Below are 24,645 nucleotides of genomic sequence, written 5' to 3'. Positions count from 1 at the left end.
TGCCAATAGGTGGAGTCTTAATCCAAATATAAACTCAAGCAATCCAAGATTTAAAAAAACATATTTAATTTCCCAGGGCTATACAGTCATCACCAGTAGCTAACCCTTTAAATATGACACAGCTATACAATACCTTTGGTGTAGTGGTTGCTGTTCCCTTTGCTGGTGAGGTATATTTTGGTTCCAGTATGTCTGGAATAGACTCATACACATTTTCAATCTCATCATATGTCCTTTCAGAGCTTGCACGCTGTCTTCCAGGTCTAGATATAACTGGGGGTGGTTGGTTTTGTTTGTGCATGTTATCTACAGACTTATGCGTTCCACTTAAATTGTCCCTCGTGGACTGTGGTCGAACTGGATCAGATGGGCTTAAGCATGGTGCTGTATTAAGTCCCACAGTGTATCCTGCTCTTACTTTTAAATTATGTGAAGGCCATTCATCCACAGATCCTTTGGGACCTAACAAGAAACCAGGCTCCAGGCTGTATATTTTCACATTTTTCTGGTTGACTGCTTGAAGTGAAGTATTTGTGGTGCATGGTGGAGATGTGTTGAGTTCTGCTGAAGTAGGTTTTATGGCAATCAAAGATTCAGATGCTGTAGGTTTATAAACGGAATCATGTATTTCCATTGGGACACCAAACGTGGATAAACGGTACTCATTTTTCTTATAGTTTAAGTTAGAACGCAACTGGACTCTTGCGTCAGTTGGCTTGTCACTCATCAAATCGAAGGAGGGATCTTTCTTGCTGTCGACATTGGCGGGGTGGAAATCCAACACAGATGGTATTTTGGATGGTAGCTCTTTCACGTACTTGGCCGGGATGTAAAAGGCTTTGGTGTTTTCATCTTTTCTAACGTGCCACCAGTTGTCGTTTGTTCTCGACAGAAGGATGTACCGTTCATTGGGTTTGATTGTTATCAGGCTGCCGTCCCTCGAAGCGTATTCAAACTCGTATTCCACCAGCACATACTCCGTGGTGGATTGCAAACCCTTCTCCATCTCTCCCAAAGAGGCTACGGCACTTCTCAGGAGATGGTTTGCAGAGATGTCGGCTTGGAACTGGAAACAAAAGAAACTGTAACTCAATCAAGATATAATGAAAATAAATTCATTCTCAATCTAGCCATGTTGGGATTGTATTAAGCATATATATACTAATAAGACAGTTGTTATACTAATAAGAATAGGGAAATGTGTGTCAGTAGTATGCAAAAACCTCTTACAAGTAGCTTGTTCCCTTCCAAAACAGTTGGGGTTTACTTTGACTAAATTGCATAATATGCACTGCTTGGTTATCAATACTCTTTGCACCAGCAGATGGCACTACATGCTTCTCAATGTATTTTTTTCTTATCAAACCTGTTTAAAGGTTGCTCAGAATTTCTTCATTACTGTATAGCTTAGATACAATATTTGTACAAACTAACCGCTACTCAAACCATTAAATAGACCTTAATAATGTATTTCAAGTTTTTAACTAATAATCCCATACTCTCTTCATAAGGGAGAGAGTAAAAGCATTTCCACAGAAAACTGTGTGTACCCAAGTATAAGCCCATGAGACAATTTGTGTGATTATACAAAAGACTTAAAGAGTAAGTTGCAGGGTTCCAGGAAATATAGCGTTATACATCCCCACGTGCTGCTACAACTGTTTAAAAAACATCCTGACAACTTTTTACACTTATAACTTTAAATCTGTTTCAAAGCTCTTTTCAAAATGGCTGCTCCAGTGCACTGGGTTTTGATATCTGTCCTCTAAATCACTGCAGGAAGAGCTCTTCAAAAAAACAAAGTGCTCTGGCTTTTCTGTTCTGTGCCACATCATGGATTGTTATTGCTGTGTTACCTGTTTGACAATATAGGCAATAATCCTCACACTGTCCATGCAGTAGAGCAGACATTTTGAAAAGAGCTTTGAAACAGACTTTAAAGTCAAGATGTTAACAATGAAAAGAAAAATTACATGCAGTTATTTAAACAGTTGTAGCAACACGCGAGGACGTGTAACGCTACTTTTTTCAGAACCCACTTACTACAACAGCTTAGTTATTACATTTTCAAGTAAGCCATGTGTACATCATTTTACACTCTGTTTTAATTCAATGTGGGTTGACTGTGTGTTTTGCCAGTACTGAATGGATGAAGCAACTTTATAATGTTAAAACGTGCCTGCTGTAATTGAAAACATACAAATGGTTAATCTTGTGCATTTCAAAGTGACAGCACATTTTAACAGCTTTCTGAGTATGCAGCAATTTTCTGTCCACATCTGCTGCACTTGAGCCACAGTGGGGTTTCATAAGGGAAGACCTCTAACAAACACTATGCTGTACTGAATGTGTTTATTAAATATAAACGTATGTGGTCTATTTTAATAATATAAAGTGTTGGATGTTAATACTGCCACAACTTATTTTTATTGTAATGTAATTCAAATGTCATTTTCTTTGGTTTTATGCTGTTTTTATTTTACTTTCCCCATAACTTTCTATGATGTTTGTATCCTTCTGAGTGGTTCTAATTGCAATGTATTGCCAGAAAACGACAAATGGAAACTTAATCCAAAGAGGACGATCACTAGATGGTGCTGACTGTTAGTTCCGTGGAGGCACCGTGGCTGATCTAGGCTGGATTATACTGTCTATATCTAATGCAGGCAACTAGAACTGAAGAGCAGCTCCTGAACTCAGATGAGCACATCTTAACACAGACTAATACAAAATTATAATTTCCAAAAACCAGCATTTGCAACAAGACCCAGCCAGAATGGTTCCAAACATCATAGTAAGATAAGGGGACAGTAAAACGTTTATTTAAATAAAATGTTTATTTAAAGCTGCGTTTTAATAAGAATAAGATTTTTTTTTTTTTTTTTTTTTTTTTTAATAAAAAAAAATAAACATGTATATGCTGCTTTAATATAACTGTTTATAATACTTTTGCAGACTACAAAAACCTGCCATAGTATGTTTCAAACAAAGCTTAAAAAAATACAAAACTGTTTTGATCACTGTTGTGCAATCCTAAATGTGGGCCTGAAACTACAAATACAAGTGCTGGGTTAACCAGGAATTAACCAGGGTTAACCAGGAATCCTCAATCTCAGTTAACTTCTAAAAATGGAAGCATATCTAATCAAATGCAGCTTTTAAGGGAGGAAGAAAAAAACGCAGCACATTCAATGATACCCAGTGGTTCTACTTGCAAATTAATTTGTGCTCTGAAGTTGTTCTTGTACATAACAGTAGACTGTCGTGATTTAAAAAATACATTTTGGTACTAGTACTTCCACAGCAGAACACCTCTGTGTTCATGTTTTCATGCTCACTGAACTCCTGATAAAAGTCAAATCTGCTTTTTTACATTATTTTTGTTTCTTTGTTTCATGTTGAAAATGTTAGCTTTATAGCTCTTTCTTGTAAAAACATTGATAATGTCAACAAAGGGAAAAACCACTGGCTTTCATTTGAACATGGTTTTGGGACACTGCAGCTTAAATAATTAGTTCAAGTTTTGTGTTGTAAACCCACAACAGGACTGAAACAGGAAACTTGCCTTCCCCAAAACCTCATCTACACCTCAGAAGCATTCAGTTCTCCATATATGGCACTTTGATGCACAGTACCATTGTCAAGAGTGCACTGAATTGTATTTGCAGATTTTTCAGCCATTTACAATGGCAACACAATGGTTTGTGCCACTATCCTGATGATGCCAGATAAACATACATACATACATATATATATATATATATATATATATATATATATATATATATATATATATAAAACGCTCAAGACAGGGCTAAACAGAACTAAAAAGGCTAGTTTTGGTAGGTACAATTATTTGTATAATACGTTTTTGGTTTGAATTTAAAACTATGTATATTTTGTGGAAACGTATTTCAAATTTTGGAGCCATGTGAAAACAAAAGCTATTTGCCAAACTGAGTTGGACTATATAAAAGATAAAACAACTAAAATTACCCCTATAAAAGCTTACCATAGTAAATGCATAGCAAAGTGTAATAAAGCATAGTAAAAGCAAGGTAAAGCAAAGATATGCATTTTAATGCATAATAATAAACATAGTAAGCCAAGGTAAACTGTGGTAAATGCAAAGATTAACCACAGAAAAAGCATGCAAAAATACTGTGGCAAATTTTTATAAGGGTAGAATGACAGAAAAAAAAAACATCTTTTATAGAGGTTGATACAAAAACCTGTAAGTTCATCTGAAGTCCAATGGAGTAGCATGCTATTCCACATTATTATTGAACTGGTTTATTTGCATATCTACAAAATGAAATAAAAAAAAAATAATAATTCAGTACAGCAATGAAGGCATGAGCACTAACCGAAACATTTGTTTACTTGACTTAGTTCCTTGTAATCAAAGTTTGGTGAAATATAGGCAAGGTTAGTTAAAAACACAAGGTACAGTAAAGCACGGGATTGGACACAATTGCATTTATTTTTAACATTGACAGGACATTTCACAGGAAAATCTATCTAATTCGATGGCAAATTGTACCACTTTTCCGCATTGACTGGGATATGTGTCATCATCTGAAGCTGTATTGGGAATCTGTTGTTGTGTGGCTGCAGTAGTAAGCGTTGTGACACTGAGCAAATCAAAGTTGGAGCCTATATTGATTTTTTCTATCAAGCTAACTTAATTCACAGTTGTATCCCAAAAGAGCATTCAAAAGGTAAAGATGGGAGTGGAGATATCCCACAATAACACACACCCTGTCATGCTACGTTGCTTAGCAATATCACTGTTGTTGCCTATACAGAGAATTAATAAATAGCACAATATTGCTGCTGTTTGATAGAGGCCTAAGTGTTTTATTTAGGTAGTGGAAGTGACCACAGAGTGTAAACCAGTGTAGTGTAAGCTCAAGTTTACACCAGGTTGAAGTGTCGACATCAGCAACTTTGGAAATGCAAGAACAATAAAGGGTGGCTAATTCTATTCACAGTCTTTGTAAATAAGGAAACCTATTTCCTGCAGACTGTGTTATTTTCGTGTCTCAGAGATCAGATATTCATTACAGAAAAGACTGCATTAGCAGCACTAGCTTCAGAATTCCTAAATGGATACAGTTCTTACTGTTTGAAAACTACCCTGTAGAATATTAGACTGATACTGATGCCAGAACTATTTAGGTTTCTGAATGGTTCTTATTGCCATGACCTAAATACTGTTCAGTTTGTTTTTTATTTGTATGTTTGTTCTTTTTTTACTTGCAGCAATACTTGCCAGAACCATCTAGTGTACAGCGACTGCATATTGGGAAGCTGGATAGAGGAGAGAATGGATGGTGCAAAGTACAGGCGAATCCTTGAGGAAAACCTGTTTGAGTCAGCCAAGACTCTGAAACTGGGGAAGACATTTACATTTCAGTAGGACAATGACCCGAAGCACAAAGCCAAAGCCACACTGGAGTGGTTGAACAAGAGAATTAATGTTCTTGAGTGGCCCAGTCAAAGTCCTGACTAGATTCCATCAGAAATATATGGCGTGATCCCCAACAAACTTGGAGTAATTTTCCCGTGAAGAATGGGCAAAAATTTCACCATCCTACTGTGCAAAGCTAGTAGAGACCTATCCAAAAAGACTCATAGCAGTAATTGCTGAAAAAGGTGCTTCTACCAAGTACTGACTTAAGGGGCTGAATACTAACCACTACAGAATTACATTATTTGTAATTCAACAAAATGTGACATTACTGGTAGGGGGTGAATACTTCTGCAAACCACTGTACTGTACATCTATTAACTAGAACTGAAGAGCAGCTTCTGGACTCAGGTTCAAAGCACCTACCACTTATTAGAAAGGTTTCAAAACAAATACAATATTTGGGTACTTGCAATAACAACTACTCATAAGGAATGCCAACATTAGAAAAGGTAAGAAATATATATAAACTGTTGCTACATACATTTTATTCTAAATAAACAGTTGGCTGTCCCTAGAAGTTGTTATTAACTTAGTTTAATTGTAGTTAATGACATTTTAATACAGGAAACCCTCCTTGTAAACTTGAGTATAAATAATTATATATAAAAAATATAATACATGGCCCAAATAACATACTGGGAAATTGAAGGCAGCCCATTGACAAAAAACATTTTACCAAAAGAAAAAAAAAAAGACTTTCTATTAATGAATACACAATCTACTGGTAAATGTGTAAAACCACAAACACAAGCACAGTACCACTTGATCAACTTTCAACAATGTGAACTTTACCTGCTGTATCTCTTACGTACACCACGGTATAAGCATAGCAAAGTGTAGTAAAGCCTAGTAAAATCATACTAAACCATGGTAAAACACAGGTAAATGTAAACTTTTATATGGATACAAACTGTAAATGTATATTTTGTCCTAGAAAATCTAAAAATACCAAGTAAATCTTATATACATATATAAAGAAAAACTTGAAAATGTATTGTACTGTTTGTATTGTACAAACAGTATATAAAGTACATTTCAAAGAAACCTGTTGTAACCCCATTTGGAAGTTGGCTTGTCTACACTTTCCAAGGAAACAATTTGAAAAATTCACCTACATACAGTACCCTATCTTTCTTAAACGTTCAGGCACGCACTGGAAATATTTAAAGAATGAAGGCAATAGTTACCTTGCTTTAGGAGGCTGCAGGCTCATGTTATTCCGTCTAGTAAACATCCATTCTCTAGACGTGAAGAAGCGGTTTTGTGTTTTCCTGTGTCTATTTTCTCTCCAATGTTGTTAAAGACTTACCCGTTTTTTTGTGATTGTATTGGTTGGGTGTTGGGAACTTGAAAGCTGTCTATCTCTGTGTGTTCTGTGTGCACGCTGGTCTCAACTTGCCTGCTTCTGTCTCTCTCTCATTTCCTGTTGAAGAATATTGAGAGCAAGTTCACAGAACTGAGATTGAAGACTGACTTCCTTACGCGGCACAAAGACAGGTTACAAGAGTCAATACGGACAGGTTAAATGGAGCCATGTGTTACCAAAACAAAGTGCCTGGGCTGCTGAAGCACACCATTTGCAGAAGAACTTTATCATTCTGGGGCATCCCCCTTTTTATTTAAATGATGCTGCATAAGGATTTACTGTGGTGGTATACCACAGCATAGCAGTGTGTTATCAGCAACATTCCTTTTACTGTAAGAATCTTCAGCTGGAAATCTGCTAACATGCTGCACTAGTCAGTGGTCATTGTGCTGCTGATGTGTTGACCATGACAGATACTGTAGGGATATCTTCATAATACTGTACCAGTGTATTATCCCGAAGAAACCATTAGCAGACCACAGCATCACCAGCAGTGGCAACACATTGGATTTAGTACACATGTTGCACAGTAGTCCTGGTATGGTAAACTGGCATTCTAGCCAAGGTATTTCCCTCATAAAAGTTTACTATCATAAAAGCAGAGCAAAGTGTAATAAAGCAAGGTAAACCATAGGCAAGCATTGTACAGCGCAGAGTTATGGTAAAGTATCTTAATAAACATGACAAACCATGGTAAACTACATTAAGTGCAGGGTATAACCATGGGAAAACCGACACATCACTGTGTAAATTTACTGTTGTAAACTTTTATAAGGGTTGTTTCAACTATAACCTAAATCCATTTAAACTTGAATTCAGGTCTTAAGCAGGTGAATTGGAAAACCTGAACTGGAATACCTCAATGAAGACTGGATCACCCCTGTTCTGATAGATAACCAGTGTTTGTTTGTGTATGAGACGTAAAACTGAGACCCTATTGCAATTGACTCTGCAGCAGCAATTGTTGATGCATAGTTCAACCACTAGTCTCTGTAAGTCGCTTTGGATAAAAGCATCTGCTAAATGACTAATTAATAATAATAATAATAATAATAATAATAATAATACCACTGTAGCAACCATTACACCATCGACTCAGTGAATTGTAGCTGCTCTTGTGCTACCATTGTCCCTTAGTACAGATCCATTGCCATTGAATACTGGTGGTGTTTGTGTGGCCAGGTTCCATTACTGGAGTGTTCTAATCCATTTCATATCTACACTGTGGGGTCAGGGGTCATTGCACAATAAAGCACTGAGGAAGTGCAGATGTATCAGTCCCATGACTCAAACCGAATTGTTGTACTGTATACCAGTCCTCTTTATTTGTGGCAGTGACTGTTTTGAGGATTCTGGGCGTTGCTGGGTGTTACTCTGTGATATGAATTCCTTTCTTTATATTCTGAAACCAGAAAACCTGAGCTGAAACCTACAGGATCATTTTAAAAGGAGCAATACATTATTTTGTTGACATTCTCAAATATGTGTATGTTAAGAAAAACAAAAGTAAGGTAATGGAATATTCCAAATTACTTTTTATCAGTTACAAAATAAGTCTGTTTACACCTTCTGTATTGGCAAAAACAGTAATGGTTACCATGGTGATTAGCAGTTTCATAGCACTGCTTGTTTCAGTTTTCCCTGTCTAATAGTACAGTTTGATTCTATTTCCTGCATTTCCCTTCTTCTGACAAGATAGATAATGATTGATGGATGATACACCACTTCTGAAAAAAAAAATCACAAACAGTGTACTTTTGTATATAAAATAATGTGACTGCCTTGTGAATCTAGTGTGAATCTAGAACAGTTTGTTGAAACTAGTCTAAAGTCTGCAGACGAGTGTCTTACCTGAATGGGATCCTAGTTATTTACAAGACTGGTGAATTGTGTGAAATATCTACATTAACAGTTAATTTAGATAAACACATTTCTGTTTAATGTATACAGTACAAATACATCTATGTCATTCTTTCATAATATAACATAATATAATATAGTATAATATAATTTAAGTCTTCAAAAATGTGCAAGAATAGGGACAGCTAAATAAATCAAAGAGTATATTCTACGATTGCTTACGATTGTAAGTCGCCCTGGATAAGGGCGTCTGCTAAGAAATAAATAATAATAATAAATAATAATAGTATATGAAAAAAGTTGGTAGCAGGCTATTATTATAAGTGTTGCTTACTTGAAATATAATAGCAAGAGCTGCTGGGTGTTGACCACCACACGGTTACAGTCTGTGTGTTTGATGTTGTATATATTGTAACAAGCACAGACTTGAAAAGATGATGAACAGGTTTGATTGGAAGCCGGTTTCTTCCCTACACAGATGTTGGTCTAGCACTCCTGGGATTTGGACTGGTATCAATTTGAACCTGTATTTATACTGACTGGAGTCATTTCCGTTTTAGTAAAAACAGCAAACACAATTCAGACACCTGTGGAAACATTTGTCTGTTACATACTGCACTGTTGTGGATTGCTATTGATTAAAATGTTCAGACACACTGCTTAAACCAACACACACAAAAAAAGATTGTAACACACACAGGGCTAGATTCCTAAAGCTATTTACTCCAAATTGTCATTAGTGCAATTTCACTTTTTTCTAAATGAAAGAACACAAATGAAATGCCTAAAACAAATAAGAAAAAACTTAATACCTAATTTGAGCCTCCCAAATTACTTTTATTATTATTTGTTTTTTTAGCAGACACTTTTATCCAAGGCGACTTACAGAGACTAGGGGGTGTGAACTATGCATCAGCTGCAGAGTCACTTACAACTACGTCTCACCCGAAAGACGGAACACAAGGAGGTTAAGTGACTTTATTATTATTATTTATTTATTAGCAGACGCTCTTATTCAGGGCGACTTACAATTGTTACAAGATTTCACTTTTTTTTTTTTTACATACAATTACCCATTTATATAGTTGGGTTTTTACTGGAGCAATCTAGGTAAAGTACCTTGCTCAAGGGTACAGCAGCAGTGTCCCCCATCTGGGACTGAACCCACGACCCTCCAGTCAAGAGTCCAGAGCCCTAACCACTACTCCACACTGCTGCCCAGGTCTTGCTCAGGGTCATACAATGAGTCAGTGGCTGAGGTGGGATTTGAACCGGGGACCTCCTGATTACAAGCCCTTTTGTGTTTCTCCTTTCTGAAAACATTCTCAGTTATTGGCGTAAATAACAGAATTTAGCCCACAGACATATTCCATGCCTCTAGCCTGTATGGCACCATGGAACAGGGTAATAAAACAGCCCGGTTGACTGAATCCATATGAAGAAAAAAAAAAAAATATATATATATATATAATATATATATATATATATATATATATATATATATATATATATATATATATATATATATACACTGTATATGTTTTAGGAGAGCCAACGCTGGACACAAAATTACCATTCAAGTTGCAACATTTTTAGCCAGCTGCCAGATATTACAACTTTATCAGGGCTTTTTTTTTTTAACTTAATTTTGGTTTCAACAATGCATTACATTTTGCTGATTTTTCAGCATTGTATGCAAACTTAATTTAATTTAATTTAATTTAATTTAATTTAATTTAATATTCCCAATTCTTATTTTTTTCTGTTAGCGATTAGCAGAAAATAGTATAAAACAAAGCAAAAATATTTGCTTTTTAAATTTTGTCTTTTTTTTTTTTTTTTAAGAGTAGTAAGCTTATCGGACAGGCAGCATACCAGATTCTGTTTTTTCAGGCACTAATGCAAAGCATCTGCCTGCACCTTGATATGTCAGGCTTCTGTGTGCATGTGGTAACAGTGGACATCACATCAATGTTTGGTGTACTTGGTGGTATCCAGAACAAATCCTAACTTGCCGAGCTAAACTGTGCAGCGTCAAAGAGAATAATTAAGTGTCATTAAACATCAGCTTCAAACTGAAAAGCAGTGAGTGATAACAAAAGGAATGCACAGATAGACTTTGTAGGAATGTTTAATTCTGCTTGTCCGATTTAATAATCTCATCAATATATCTGTTCTAAGTCTGTTCTTATTAGGTCTAGTGAGGCCCAAATTAAATGCTGCTCCTGCTTTTGTGTTTACAGCCTTTACAGAAAATATGACGAAAGTGCAGGCCCCGGTTTCACAATCATTAGTGGTTGTCTGCTTGTGGAACTACAGGAAATTGCAAAAGCAATGAATCCATCATTTTTTAAAACTGCCAGACAAAGTTGAATTTAGAAGGTGACAATTTTATGAACGACTTGTAAATTCACTTACTGTATAACTAACAGATAACTTTTGGTGCTGGTTAAGTGATTGAGGAAATAAACTGCTTCCCAGTAGATAAATGCCCAAGACCTTGTCAGCTATTTTGAAAGTGCAGACTGTCAGTATAATTCAGTGGTGAGGTTTAAAAAGTAAAGCCTTTATTAAGTCAGTATATTGTAGGATATACCAACTTGGAATTCCTATAGCTCTCAGCATAAGTGTGTTGCATCTCCACGCAAATTGCAGAAAACTACAATGAAGAGGAAAACAGCTGAGGCAACCTGACAGGTGGAAATGAAACAGAAACATACAGCAAATACCGAGGAAGTGTATCAATCAAATTGAGATAAGAGACAAAACACCACCAGGGGCGGGATTCACAAAGCCATTTTCTTCAGAGCATTATTAGCACTTTTTTTGTTTTTTAAAGGAGAAAACACCCATTGAAGTTACAGAAATTGAGGAATTTGAAGAGGAGCAATAGTTTGATTAATTGGTTGAATTAATAAGAAGTGATAGGAAAGCACAAAATAAAATGTTCAATTTTCTTAACTTCAAACATAGATAAGTAAACTTTTTTTTTTTTTTTTTTTTTTACAGTATCCTCGTGTTACTGTTGTGCACAGGTGATAAATATAGATATAATTTTGGAACAGTGGCGTTTGTTTGTCCAGAAGTTCGTTCTCAAGCTCATTAACACACGCTGACAGGCCCAGAAGTCAGGCTGGAGGAAACAGTCTCTTTCCGTTGACAGGCCAGCTGGTCTCTTTTCCTGTAAGCTCTGCTGTCTCATTTCCCTCACTCACAGATATCACACACCCTCACTTTACTGTGTATCTAAGGATTCCTTTTCACATGAAAACCTAATATAGCAATAGAACATTATTTGTAATTTTAGTTGAGGAAATTAAATTATGTAATTAAACCCTTAGATTGAAACTTCCCAATTAGGAAGGGTCATGTGACCAAAATTAGTTTGTGCCCAAAAAAGGCCTATAGTCAAATGGTCAATAGTGCCCTCTGAACCCCCATATGAATGTTTACCAAGGATATTGCTGCTCTAGAAAGAGTGCAAAGAAGAGCGACCAGAATTATTCTGGGTTTAAAGGGCATATGGTATGCAGACAGGCTAAAATAATTTTATCTGCTCAATCTTGAAGAAAGAAGACTACTCTGCAATCTGATTCAAGCTTTAAAAATTCTAAAAGGTATCGACAATGTCGACCCAGGGGACTTTTTCGACCTGAAAAAAGAAACAAGGACCAGGGGTCACAAATGGATATTAGATAAAGGGGCATTCAGAACAGAAAATAGGAGGCACTTTTTTACACAGAGAATTGTTGGAGTCTGGAACCAACTCCCCAATAATGTTGTTGAAGGTGAGACCCTGGGATCCTTCAAGAAGCTGCTTGATGAGATTCTGGGAACAATAAGCTACTAACGAATAAATGAGCAAGATGGGCCGAATGGCCTCCTCTCGTTTGTAACCTTTAAGTTCTTCTTATGTTCTTATGGTACACTGTAGTACATACTATGTTAAACTATGGTATACCATGCTAATACTATGGGATGCACCATGTAGTACCATGGTACAATGTTTACCATGCCCCACAGAATACCTTGAATACCACAGGTGTTAACATGGGACACATTGTACATTTCCAAGATTTGCCATGGTACTCTGTGGTGTACTGTGGTACAATGTAGGTACCATAGCATACATTAAATACTATAACCATGGTATAGTATAGTGTCCAGTTCATTTCTGAAGAAACGCTACATTGGTAGTACTGTATTGGTAGTAGTGTAGTACTGCACCACTACTATAAGCACCATGCAATGGTACGGTATTACAGTAAAAGTTTCAATCAGTACAATAGTAAACTACAAGGCTACACTGGGTATAGTACCATAGTACAAAACAACATCGGTACGATGATATAATACCATAGTACAAAGCTCCACCAGTACCATTATATAGTACCACAGTACAATACAGCACCAGTACCATTGAATAGTACCACAGTACAATACAGCATCAGTACCATTGTATAGTACCACAGCACAATACAGCATCAGTACCATTGTATAGTACCACAGCACAATACAGCATCAGTACCATTGTATAGTACCACAGTACAATACAGCATCAGTACCATTGTATAGTACCACAGCACAATACAGCATCAGTACCATTGTATAGTACCACAGCACAATACAGCATCAGTACCATTGTATAGTACCACAGTACAATACAGCATCAGTACCATTGTATAGTACCACAGCACAATACAGCACCAGTACCATTGAATAGTACCACAGTACAATACAGCATCAGTACCATTGTATAGTACCACAGCACAATACAGCATCAGTACCATTGTATAGTACCAGTAGTGCCGATATTAACTGTAGTTTTCACCTTGCCCCGGTTTTAACGATTGACCGCCTGAGCGGAAATATCTGGACACACGTGATTAGAAAAAAACTGCGTAGAAGTAGTTGCTCTGTGCTTTGAATGATTCAGGGTTAGGGTTAGGGTTCAGATAACGAAGACATGGAGTTCGGTGGTGTTGGAACAGGTGATGCAGACTCTGCAGTCTGATTGATTACGCTTTCCTGTTCCTGTTACGCTACAATCCATTTTTTAAGCCACTGAAACTCTAGTAACTCAGGCACCATTTTTTTGTATTGAACACTTTAATGCTATAGTGCTACTTTGGGTGTTCATTTATTATTTTGTGTTGTGTTTTCACACTGGGCCCTGCAATTTCTTACTTGCAGAGATGTAAAGCCCTTTATTTTAGTGGACCAAAAATTTCACGTGTTTATATATTTTTTAAATGTAGCGGCTTTTATTTCAGCGTTTTTCACCTACAATTGTGTTTTTTCATGATGTGGTTTTCTACTGGACACTGCAGCTTTAAAGTTCAATGTATGTTTTGTAAAAAGATTTGAAATGACAAAACAGTGGACATACTGCAGCAGCTTTGAATGGTATTTCACCAGTCATTAAATATGTTAACTGCACTTCTTGATTCTTTATCGTGACTGTGTGCTGTGCTCTACCTTTGAATTTTAAGCATGTCTAATTGTAAATGTATTCTATCTACCTAATGTTAAAAATACTCCCTCTGCAATAATGCCTGTAATTTCTCCCCTGTCTGAGTCAATGCCCCCCTCCCCCTCCCCCTCCCCCCCACACACTCTTTTGCCTCACACACAAGTTTACACCCCCTGGGTGTTGACGCAACAGAATCCAGCAATTTAGGAAAAAAGATGTGCAATGCTATATCATGGCGTAATTGACAGACACAGAATAAAGCACTGAGAAGTCAATGCATTCTGAGACATTGGGCCATATTTACAAAGTGTTTTCTCCATTCTTTAATTAACTCCTATTTTTTTAAAGAAGAAAAATTCATCTTAATGAGAAACAAACACCCCGAGAGTGCTTAAGAGAACTTGGATTATCGTATATTATTTAGTTATTTGGTTCTAGTTTTCTCAAATTCAGAGACACATAATTTTGAAAAAATTGATAATTATTTTTGTTTGTTTATTTAGCAGACACATTTATCCAAGGCAACTTACAGAGACTAGTGTGTGTGAACTATGCATCAGCTGCAGAGTCGCTTACAACTACATCTCACCAGAAACACAGAACACAAGGAGGTTAAGTGACTTGCTCAGGGGCACACACAAGGAGTCAGTGGCTGAGGTGGGATTTGAACCGGGGACCTCCTGGTTACAAGCCCTTTTCTTTAACCACTGGACCACACATCTGGTTTGGGCCAATCAGCTGCTGATGGAAGCAAATGCAAGTGATTTCTAATCACTCTCAGCTTGGTCCCAGTGGAAAATGGAATCACAGAGCACTGGTGGACATTTTCACTCTTACTATTGCTAATAGGATACAATGTGACAGCAATTAGTAAAATCATGCACATGACATCAACCATTTCAACAGAAGATGCCAGTGCCTATTGACATGGCAGACCTGGACTGTTCAGAAATAATAAGGTACAGCTTTAAATGATGTTAATTTGACAAGTGTTTACAATTGTTTTGAAGTTATGGAAGAGCTAATAACTGATGACAAAGTCACACACTAAAGCCTAGTGTTGTAGTAAGGAAGCATCCCAAAATAATTCTGTACCATGAAACAACGCAATATATGGACACTGTATTTTGGATCCTGTTTTTCAAAAATATTATTCAGTCCTGTCTGTACTTGGCAATATTTGGATGTTGTGGTCTCACAGTGGCAGAGAATTGACACACGTGGGGAAAATAAGGAAGTAAGTAATTGTGATGGATATTCTAGTGTTGTTTTGTATGTTCCACTGCCATTTATAGAATGTTTTGGTTTTGAAAGTTGCGTAAGTCCAGCTGAAAAGTCTTAACTGTCATATGATTTAAACAGAATGAGAAAGTCCCTTAGGATTCTCCAGACTCAAGTTCAAAGACAGACAAAGTGTTGATCTAGAATTATAATTCCTCAATATTGGAGCCACAGAACCACCCCAAATAATTGCAAACACTAACACTGGACAATAATAAGTGAGATGTCGAACAGTTTTATGTCTCACTTACTAAAACATGTATGACATTTTAATGCTCTTGAAACACTCTGTGTGGTTTGTAACACATGTTATGAATACAGTTCTTGTATTAAAGGAATATGCACATAGTTATACACTGTTATGTATCCTAATAAACAGGGGTTATGTGTCCTACATCATGCCTGTTCAAGTCAAGCGTTACCTTTTATTTTGTGACAAACTTTTTAATGTAATTAAATATAAGAAAAAAAGATCAATACTTCCTTAATTCAAATATTAGGGTTGTGTTCAACTTCTCCTTTCATTTGGTGTCAACATTTCGAGTCAAGCCTCATTATTGTACTTTGTTCCACTTCCTCCCAGATGCATGGTTTAAACGGGCTGCTATAAAATGACACTGTATCCAGGAATGCAAAAGCTGAATACAAAAACATATTTTGCAGCTGCATGAAATCTGCAGCCCCAATTGATGTTACTTGTAGTCTCACCACAACTGATGCACAGCTACTCTTCAGGGTGCTGGAAGAGACTTACTCTGATATTATTGAGGTCACATGCATTCTCTGTTTCAAGCACCTACATGCTAGTAAACCCCACTGATGTCAATTTGTTTCTATGCTCCAATTTTGAGTTATTATAAAAAAAAAAAATTAAAAAATGTGTCTGTCCCTGACTAAACTTGCATTAAATTCTAACTGCCTAATATTGAACAAACTTCCTAATTTCCATTTGACAATGTAACCTTTCAACTTAGCTGGCCCAGCCTACGCTAGATTTACAGAGAGGGTGAGTAGGCGGGACCAAGGTGACGAACCATGTTGAAAAGCTGTAAATCAGTACTGGATTAGCAAAACCCAGACTCACTCAATATCATTGCAAACACCATAAAAAGACATTAGAAAGGTGGAAAATAGGATAGGCTTCTTATTTGCCCTGAGAACACTCAGATTTACTAAGAAACATAAATTAACTTAGCATTTGCGCTGAGAAGTATCAGTTGTATATTTATTTGGCTCACTAGGTTAACAGTGGCAAGCATATTTTAATAAAGTAAGCTTGTTTATCACCCAACATTAGGGAATGTTGACTTGACTGTTGAAGTGGAAGTTGACTGTGCATCAGATCAAACAATGGAAGTGCAGAAGCAGATACAAAATACTTTCAACTCAAGTTCAAAACTAGTAATGTTTTCTTTATGTGAACCAAAACGAAGCATTCCCAAGGGCACAATGCAATGTGTCATCTTTGATCAATGTTAAATGTTAAATATGTGAAACAAGTGTCTAGATAATTGATATGTCCAAAGGTTGCATGACACTGCTACTTTAAGTGACTGTAGAAATATCTTTTGTTTGTTGATGTTGCATATTATGGCATCACAACTCACACAGCAAATGGTTTGGGTTTTAAATGAATGTGGCAGGGGAAGAGTCCTCATTAACTAGCCAAAGCCCAAAGTGATTTTGAAACAAGGGTGTAGCCACAGATACTACAGCAGTATTCTTAGATCTGTCAGCAGGGGGGGTCTGTATCAAGTGTGCATGGCAGACACGGAGTAGTGGGGTTTGTTTAACTGGTTTGGCAGAGTCAGAGTCTGACAGCAAAACAAAACCGACTGAGGTGATGCGAATCAGCCAAGTCTGTCTATAGATTTGCCCACTGTCACAAGAACACATATTCTCGGAAATGAAACAAAACAAGCCACATGAAAAATGGAAATTGTACAGACAAAACAGCATCAGCTGATTGGATAGTAACATATGATTTAACTAATGTGCAGAGAAAAAAACCTTCTCTTTACAGATAAAATAACTTTATATTAAAGTGAGGTCCAGTCTATTCAGAGACTAAACCCTGCCTGTAATTGGCCAATTAAAAAATAGGGCAGAATGCAAATCCTGCTATGAAGAAGAGTCTATCCATCCTTTAAATACGGAACATGGAGATAAAGCCACGTCTATGTTTAATAACATGACATTTGTTATAGAGGAGAGAGCAAACAGCAACATATTACTGAAAGTAGGATGAGGTTGTGCAGAAATTAAATAAGTCATCATCACTCACTTATCGAAATAGATCTTTAAGGAGACCAAAGGTTGCACGTTGTACTGGGGGAACCAGGAAAACAAAGAATTGAGGAGTGGTACAGTAGACACTGGGGGTCTAATTTGAATATTGCTGCCCTTCAACTCTAGATTATTGCTGGATCTTTTACTACTGATCATTAAAATAAACCTCCCTGTCTACTCTAGATTTATTTTACTTATTTGTATTTATTTTTATTTTTACACAACACTTTCTCAACCACCCAGGACTTCACTTCCAATTAACTTTCTTTCTAAAAACTTTTTTCAAGCAACATTATATATGCCAAAAATAGATGGCATTAAGCAATAAGCTTCTTTTACCCTATCTAAGAACCATCTCTCAGACAGAGATTATGAGAGTAAGGGTGACACCATACAGAATATCTCCACATCAATGTCTATTCTGCAAGGCGTAAGGAATCCGATTTTTGTTCTTTTTGGAAAGCTGCTAGGAAAGTGCAATACAACTCAATTTCACAGGGCGTCTTTAAGGGCTGAGATCAGTAGACAGACAGAACAGACATGACTTTCACTACTTGGAGAACCGTGAGGAGCTTCCTCGGCGGTTTGGGAGCAAGATACCCATGAGAGCAAGAGGATCTGGTATGGTTGGAACCGAAGAACATATAACACATGGAGAGTCCCTTTACTGCTCGGAGGACCACGTTCTAGTGGCTTGGGGAGACGCGGCTACCCATAGGGTCAGAATGGTCGCAGACCTGGAATAAGAAAGATTTAGACAGGGCCGCCACCAGGTGGCGACCTCGTGGTTGAGGTCGAGCCGGCGTCCGGTGCCGGGTCACGTGCCCTGAAGGAACCTGTGAATAGGAGATAGTTTAGAGGCCAGCGTTAAGACATATAGCTGGCTATAGCAGACGACCTTATCCAGGGTGACTTACAATTGTTACAAGATATCACATTATTTTTACATACAATTACATTATTTTTTACACATTATTTGACATACAATTACCCATTTATACAGTTGGGTTTTTACTGGAGCAATCTAGGTAAAGTACCTTGCTCAAGGGTACAGCAGCAGCAATGTCCCCCACCTGGGATTGAACCCACAACCCTCTGGTCAAGAGTCCAGAGCCCTAACCACTACTCCACACTGCTGCCCACACTGCTAGATACAGAGGACTTGCTTAAAACATCCAGTGCCAGTATGATTCCTAGAAATTGCAGTGTCTTAACAGATAGTTTCCATCACTAGATCTTGAGAGATTAAAGTATTTGAGAACGGTAAAAATGGCAAACAAGGAGAGGTAGACGATGGCTGTTAAGATCCCACACAGGCGAAGATGAACAGCTGGAATGGAGTGTAGTGTTGAAGGAACAGATATCACATAATACTGATGTTGGATTTCAGATAAGTAGACTTTGATAGTGAAAGAGTCCTTGGAATGAATAATAAAAAGCAAGAATCCAATCTTGATTGAAAGGGGTTGAGGAAATCCATTTTAGTTCAGAAATTTGAGAAAAGTACTCTAGCCGGTGGTGTAGGATGATCTAGTTGAAGGGTGAGAGTAGATGCCATGTATCCTGGGCTGAATCCAGGAGATTACTAAGGAGAGATTTAGCTGAATAGATTATTTGATTGCAAAGCTTCCAGAGGCATTGGATGAGCTGCAGACTTTATGATGGAATCTGGATATTTGTATCTGAGCTAACGCACCGGCCATGTTATTATGAGTACCGTGAAAGTGGTCTCTTGAATAAAAAGGATTGGAAACTGAAATCCATATTAGATGACAGAGAAGCTGCATGACCAGTGACAAAGAGGACCGGTCAAGAGGGCTGAAGAGAGATAAATTATACAAATGTTGGGGCAGATTTAAGCAGATTGATACAAAGTGTGTGTTGGATCGTATCCCTGCAGGTTTTTGTTCTGAGGTTGCTGCAAGATGTAGATTTGATGCAAAACCTGTTGAACTGATTGGGAAGTCTATGAATGCATTACACTATGTAACACAATTTTTGTTTTGTGGGCTATTATTCCCCACAAACTTTGCTTTTGTGACCAGGACAGTGATATTTTGAAATTTACCTATTTCCAATGAGAAAACGGGCAAATTTGTGTCTTTTCGTTCACATTAAGTCAGAAAAAAACAACATATGAATCCAAATTAACATGTATTTATACTAAAGTAATACAAAAATGACTACAAAAGATTTAGAAGTGAGTAGTTTTTCGAGATTTACGATTATACTCCCCTCCAAACCCTACCCTATGCCTCAACGTGGCGGAGGGGTGGCCCTGGGTGTCTGCCGGCGATGTACAGCAGGGAGCAATCTCCAGCAGGTCCAACCAGGCTGAGAAGGCACTAGACGTCCAGCTAAATAGGGAGGTACCGGTCCTAGAGGCCCAGCAAGCCAAGGGCCGGTCAAGCATCAGCTACGACAGCGAAACAAATGGGCCCCAGTACCCTGCACGTCCCTGCGCCCGTTCTACGGCGGCGGAGCGATCAGGCCAAGGACGAGGGGCTGCTAAGAATTTCAGGTAGTAGTCCGTCTTCAGGAAACCGACCATGGAAACGGATCACCAACCTCGACATCGCCACCTTCAACGCCAGGACCATGTCGAGGGAAACTGACCTGGCAACCATCATCGCCGAAAAGGCCAACATCAGGTGCGACATCCTCGGCCTGTGCGAGACGAGGTGTCGAGAACCGCTGCACGTGCGCTGGGAAGACGGGTCGACAGTCGCTCTAGGCGCCGGCAAGGGGGACAGGACTGTCGGCGGCGTCTCCAAGCGATGGGCGCCTTTCATAGATGAGGTCGACCTGACCAACTCCCGAGTCGGTGTGCTCACACTGCTGCTGCCCAACAAGACCACCATCCGCATCATGCAGGCCTACGCGCCAACGGCAGCTGCAGACGACGATGACATTGAGCTGTTCTACGAGGCTGTCAAAGCGGCCATCGCCCATCGAGCCACATACCACATCTTGATGGGCGACTTTAACGCCAAGGTGGGCCGGGGGCCGGACAATGAGCAGTTTATTGGCCCGTTCGGCAGCGACGACCGGAACAAACGGGGCGAGCGGCTGGCAGCAATGGCCGAGTCCAACCGGCTCTACATCGCAACAGCTTTTTCCAGAAGCGCCTCGGCCGCCGCTGGACGTGGCTGTCGCCCAATGGGGCGACCAAGAACGAGATCGACTACATCCTCTGCAGCCACCGCCGCATCCTCCAGGACGTCTCAGTCATCGGGAAGGCGGTCTGCACTGGTAGCGACCACCGATTGCTCAGGGCCAAACTGGTCATCGACGCCAGGGTGGAGAAGCGGGCATTGGCAGCCTGTAACAAGACACAGCGACAGCGGCAGTCCACCACCGACCCGACCGTCTCAGGCACATCGTCAACAACACCAACTGGTCACAGATCGATGACGACATCACCAACGACTACGACCAGTTCGCGAACAAGCTCCGGTCAGCACGCGATGCAGCTGCAAAGCCGAACACCAACAACCGAGCCAACCGAATATCGGACAACACCAAAGCCCTTCTTCAGAAAAGGCGGCAAATGCGGGCAGACGGCGCAGACCACGTCGAGTATGGCCTACTCTGCAAGCTGATCCGGGCGCGGCTTAAAACCAACCTGGAGCAGTACAAGAACAAGCGCCTGCTAGAAGCTGCCGAAGAGCGAAAGAGCCTGAAGAAGTGCAGACGGCTGATGCAGCAGAAACGCGGCCAGATTCCGGCATTGAAGACAGCCGACGGGCGGACGACCAGATCCCGATCGGGCATCGAGGCCGAATGCAGCCGCTTCTACTGCGACCTCTTCGCTAGCAAGGTCCCAGGTGACCCGCCCGACCTGCAACACGACACACTGTCAGCCATTCCGCCGGTGCTTATCAGCGAGGTCCAATACGCGACCGAGAAGACCGAGAAGGACCGAGCGCCCGGGCTGGACGGCATCGAGATCGAGCTGTTCAAAGAGGGCGGACCGACACTATGGGCAGCCTTGGCCAGCCGTTTCAGTCGCTACTTCGCGCAAAGAAAGATCCCGGACCAGTGGAAGACAGCCAGGACAGTGCTGCTGTATAAGAAGGGCGACCACGAGCAGCTCAGCAACTACCGGCCCATCTGGCTGCTGTGCACCACCTACAAGATCTTCACCAAGGTGCGAGTACAAGACCCCTTTGGTGTTCGCCTTCGTCGACTACGAAAAGGCCTTTGACACAGTTGAGATGAACGCCGTGCTACTCGCCCTCCAACAACAGGGCATCGGTAACGATTATATAGCCCTCTTGCAGGAATTGAACAGTGGCTGCACCACCGACATCACCCTATTCGACCGACCATTGCGTATCGGAGTCGGCCGTGGGGTCAAGCAGGGCGACCCGATATCGCCCAAGCTGTTCACCGCCTGCCTGGAGCACGTATTCCGCCAGCTCAACTGGGACAACACCGGTATCAAGATCAACGGCCGATGGCCCAACCACCTGCGCTTTGCCGACGATATCGTGCTGATCGGCAGCTCGGTGGCCGATGTGCAGCAGCGACTGACTGAACTCAGCCAGGCCGGTGCCACAGTCGGCCTCAAGATCAACATGGCCAAGACCAAGTGGATGCGAAACGCACAGGTCGCCGACAACACCATCCACATTGGCCAGAACCAAATCGAGCAGGTCGACAGCTACATCTATCTGGGCCAAGAACTGACGATGGAGCACAAGAACAGCCGCGAGCTAGCGCGCAGACGGAAGGCCGCCTGGATCAGATACGCCTCCATCGCCGAGGTGGTCAACAACATGGGCAACAACATGACCCGGCGCGCTGAATTGTTCAACAGCACCATGCTGCCGGCGATGCTTTACGGCGCAGAGACATGGTCGCTGACTGCGGCCGACCGGCTGAAACTGGCCGTCACCGAACGGATCGAGCGCCGGATGGTTGGCGTCAGGCGGATGGACCGGATCAGCAACGAGCAGATATGGCAGATGACCAAGGTCAAAGATGCGGTCGAGTTGGCCGACAAGTCGAAGAAGTGCTGGGCCGGCCACTTGGCAAGGAGGACCGACGGCCGATGGACACTGGCCGTGACTGAATGGCTGCCACTCGACATCAAAAGACCGCTTGGTCGTCCAGCCACTCGGTGGAGAGACCAGCTCCAACAAGAAATGGGACGGAATTGGATGTGCCTTGCCCAAGACCAAAAGGCTTGGGTACTCCGCTGTGGTCTGCGTTGACCAGACTAATAGCTGGCGACGACTGACAGACCGATTGATTGATTGATGACGATTATACTGTAAATCACTTTCACGAATCAGCCCCCAAATGTAGTCTCCCATCATGTTCTCGTTATACTGTCCTTGGTAGCGGCGTTCAAAGTCCAGTATATCCTGGTGGAAGCGCTCGCCTTGCTCCTCCGAGTACGCTCCCATGTTCTCATTGAATTTATCAAGATGAGCATCAAGGATATGGACTTTGAGGGACATCCTACAGCCCATTGTGCCGTAGTTCTTCACCAGAGTCTCAACCAGCTCCACATAGTTTTCGGCCTTGTGATTGCCCAGGAAGCCCCGAACCACTGCGACAAAGCTGTTCCAAGCCGCTTTATTATTATTATTATTATTTATTTCTTAGCAGACGCCCTTATCCAGGGCGACTTACAATCGCAAGCAAATACATTCAAGTGTTACAATATAAGTCATACAATAAGTCTTGAAGGTACTTGAAGGCTGCCGACTCCTTATCTAGAGCTCTGACAAATTGTTTCATAAGGCCCAATTTGATGTGCAGTGGTGGCATCAGCACCTTCCGGGGGTACACCAGTGGCTCCCACTTGATGTTGTTCCTCCCCACAGAGAACTCGGTCCGCTGTGGCCAGTCCCGCCTGTGGTAGTGCGCCTTGGTGTCCCTGCTGTCCCAAAGGCAAAGATAGCAGGGAAACTTGGCAAAACCGCCTTGGAGACCCATCAGGAATGCCACCATTTTTAAGTCTCCTATGACCTTGATGCCATCTCAGAAAAATGCAGATATGTATCCACTTAGGCAGCTGGAACTAAACTGAACTGGTGGGCTTAAGGCCCCTGTATTTATACTACTATTTATATTACTGGAAAGTTCTAGAAAGTTCTAGAAGTTACTCCAAGTTTACTCAGCACTGAATCTATCTGGAATGTTCTGGAAAATAGGTACATTTCAAAATATCACTGTCCTGGTCACAAAAGCAAATTTGTGGGGAATAATAGCCATTTTCTATACTTTTGAGGCATAAGCAATTAGGAAATAACACTACCCAGGAACAAAAAAAAAAAAAAAAATTGTTATACGGTGTTATCCATCGTGAGGTAAGAGGATGGTTTAAATTATAATAGTTCTTCAATGTCTGCTGGCAGCTCCACATATTAATTATTAGCCTTTTTGAAGTAAACATTTCAAACGAAGCTCCAGGTAATAATTATTTGATTAGAAAATCCAGGGCTTTCTTACACAAGGATATAGATACTGTAGCTTAAACATACAATTTGTGGTGTCATACTACCCTCTAGTGGTTACGATTAAACATGCATGAGACAACTTCGTGAAAGCAAGATGGTAAACTACAAGAATGCGTTGTAAAACACGAAACCAAGACAATTTCGCCACGAGTATTTTTTAATTTTTTTTTGCCCCAAAACAAGCCGGGTATCGCGTGTTGAATGAGAATTGAATCGAAATTAATGTCCTACCCATTATGATTTTGTGTCTCAGTTACTGAAAGAAAGTAGCAATTGATCGCTGCAGCTGGGAGATTGTATGGAAATAGTGCACGTGATGATTGAGAGATCTACCGCCGATATGGGTGTGGAGGCGAGGTTGTATTGGCGTCTGCAATGGCGAGAAAGTAAACAGAATTGGTAATGCTGATGAGTGATTCCAGACGAT

The 24,645-nt window shown here is 40.1% G+C and overlaps 1 protein-coding gene and 1 pseudogene across 1 annotated transcript in view; one reads left to right on the top strand and one right to left on the bottom strand.

The window, feature by feature from the left end:
* The window catches only part of LOC117433471 (rho GTPase-activating protein 12-like), a 109,202-nt gene extending 102,162 nt beyond the window's left edge, over positions 1-7,040 (bottom strand). The window contains exons 1-2 of the mRNA XM_034055760.3: positions 6,664-7,040; positions 134-1,066 (exon numbers count right to left, since the gene is read on the bottom strand). Of these exons, the coding sequence (XP_033911651.3) occupies positions 134-1,006 (873 nt within the window). The 5' untranslated portion in view covers positions 1,007-1,066; positions 6,664-7,040. The remainder of the gene's footprint in view (positions 1-133; positions 1,067-6,663) is intronic.
* A 13,138-nt stretch (positions 7,041-20,178) lies between these two features.
* LOC117964745 (uncharacterized) lies at positions 20,179-22,964 on the top strand (annotated as a pseudogene).
* Positions 22,965-24,645: the final 1,681 nt, after the last annotated feature.

The sequence above is a fragment of the Acipenser ruthenus genome, chromosome 33, assembly GCF_902713425.1.
Source record: "Acipenser ruthenus chromosome 33, fAciRut3.2 maternal haplotype, whole genome shotgun sequence".
Taxonomy (NCBI): Eukaryota; Metazoa; Chordata; class Actinopteri; order Acipenseriformes; family Acipenseridae; genus Acipenser; species Acipenser ruthenus.
Note: the sequence above shows the minus strand (reverse complement) of the source record. Positions and strands in the feature narration are given on the sequence as shown.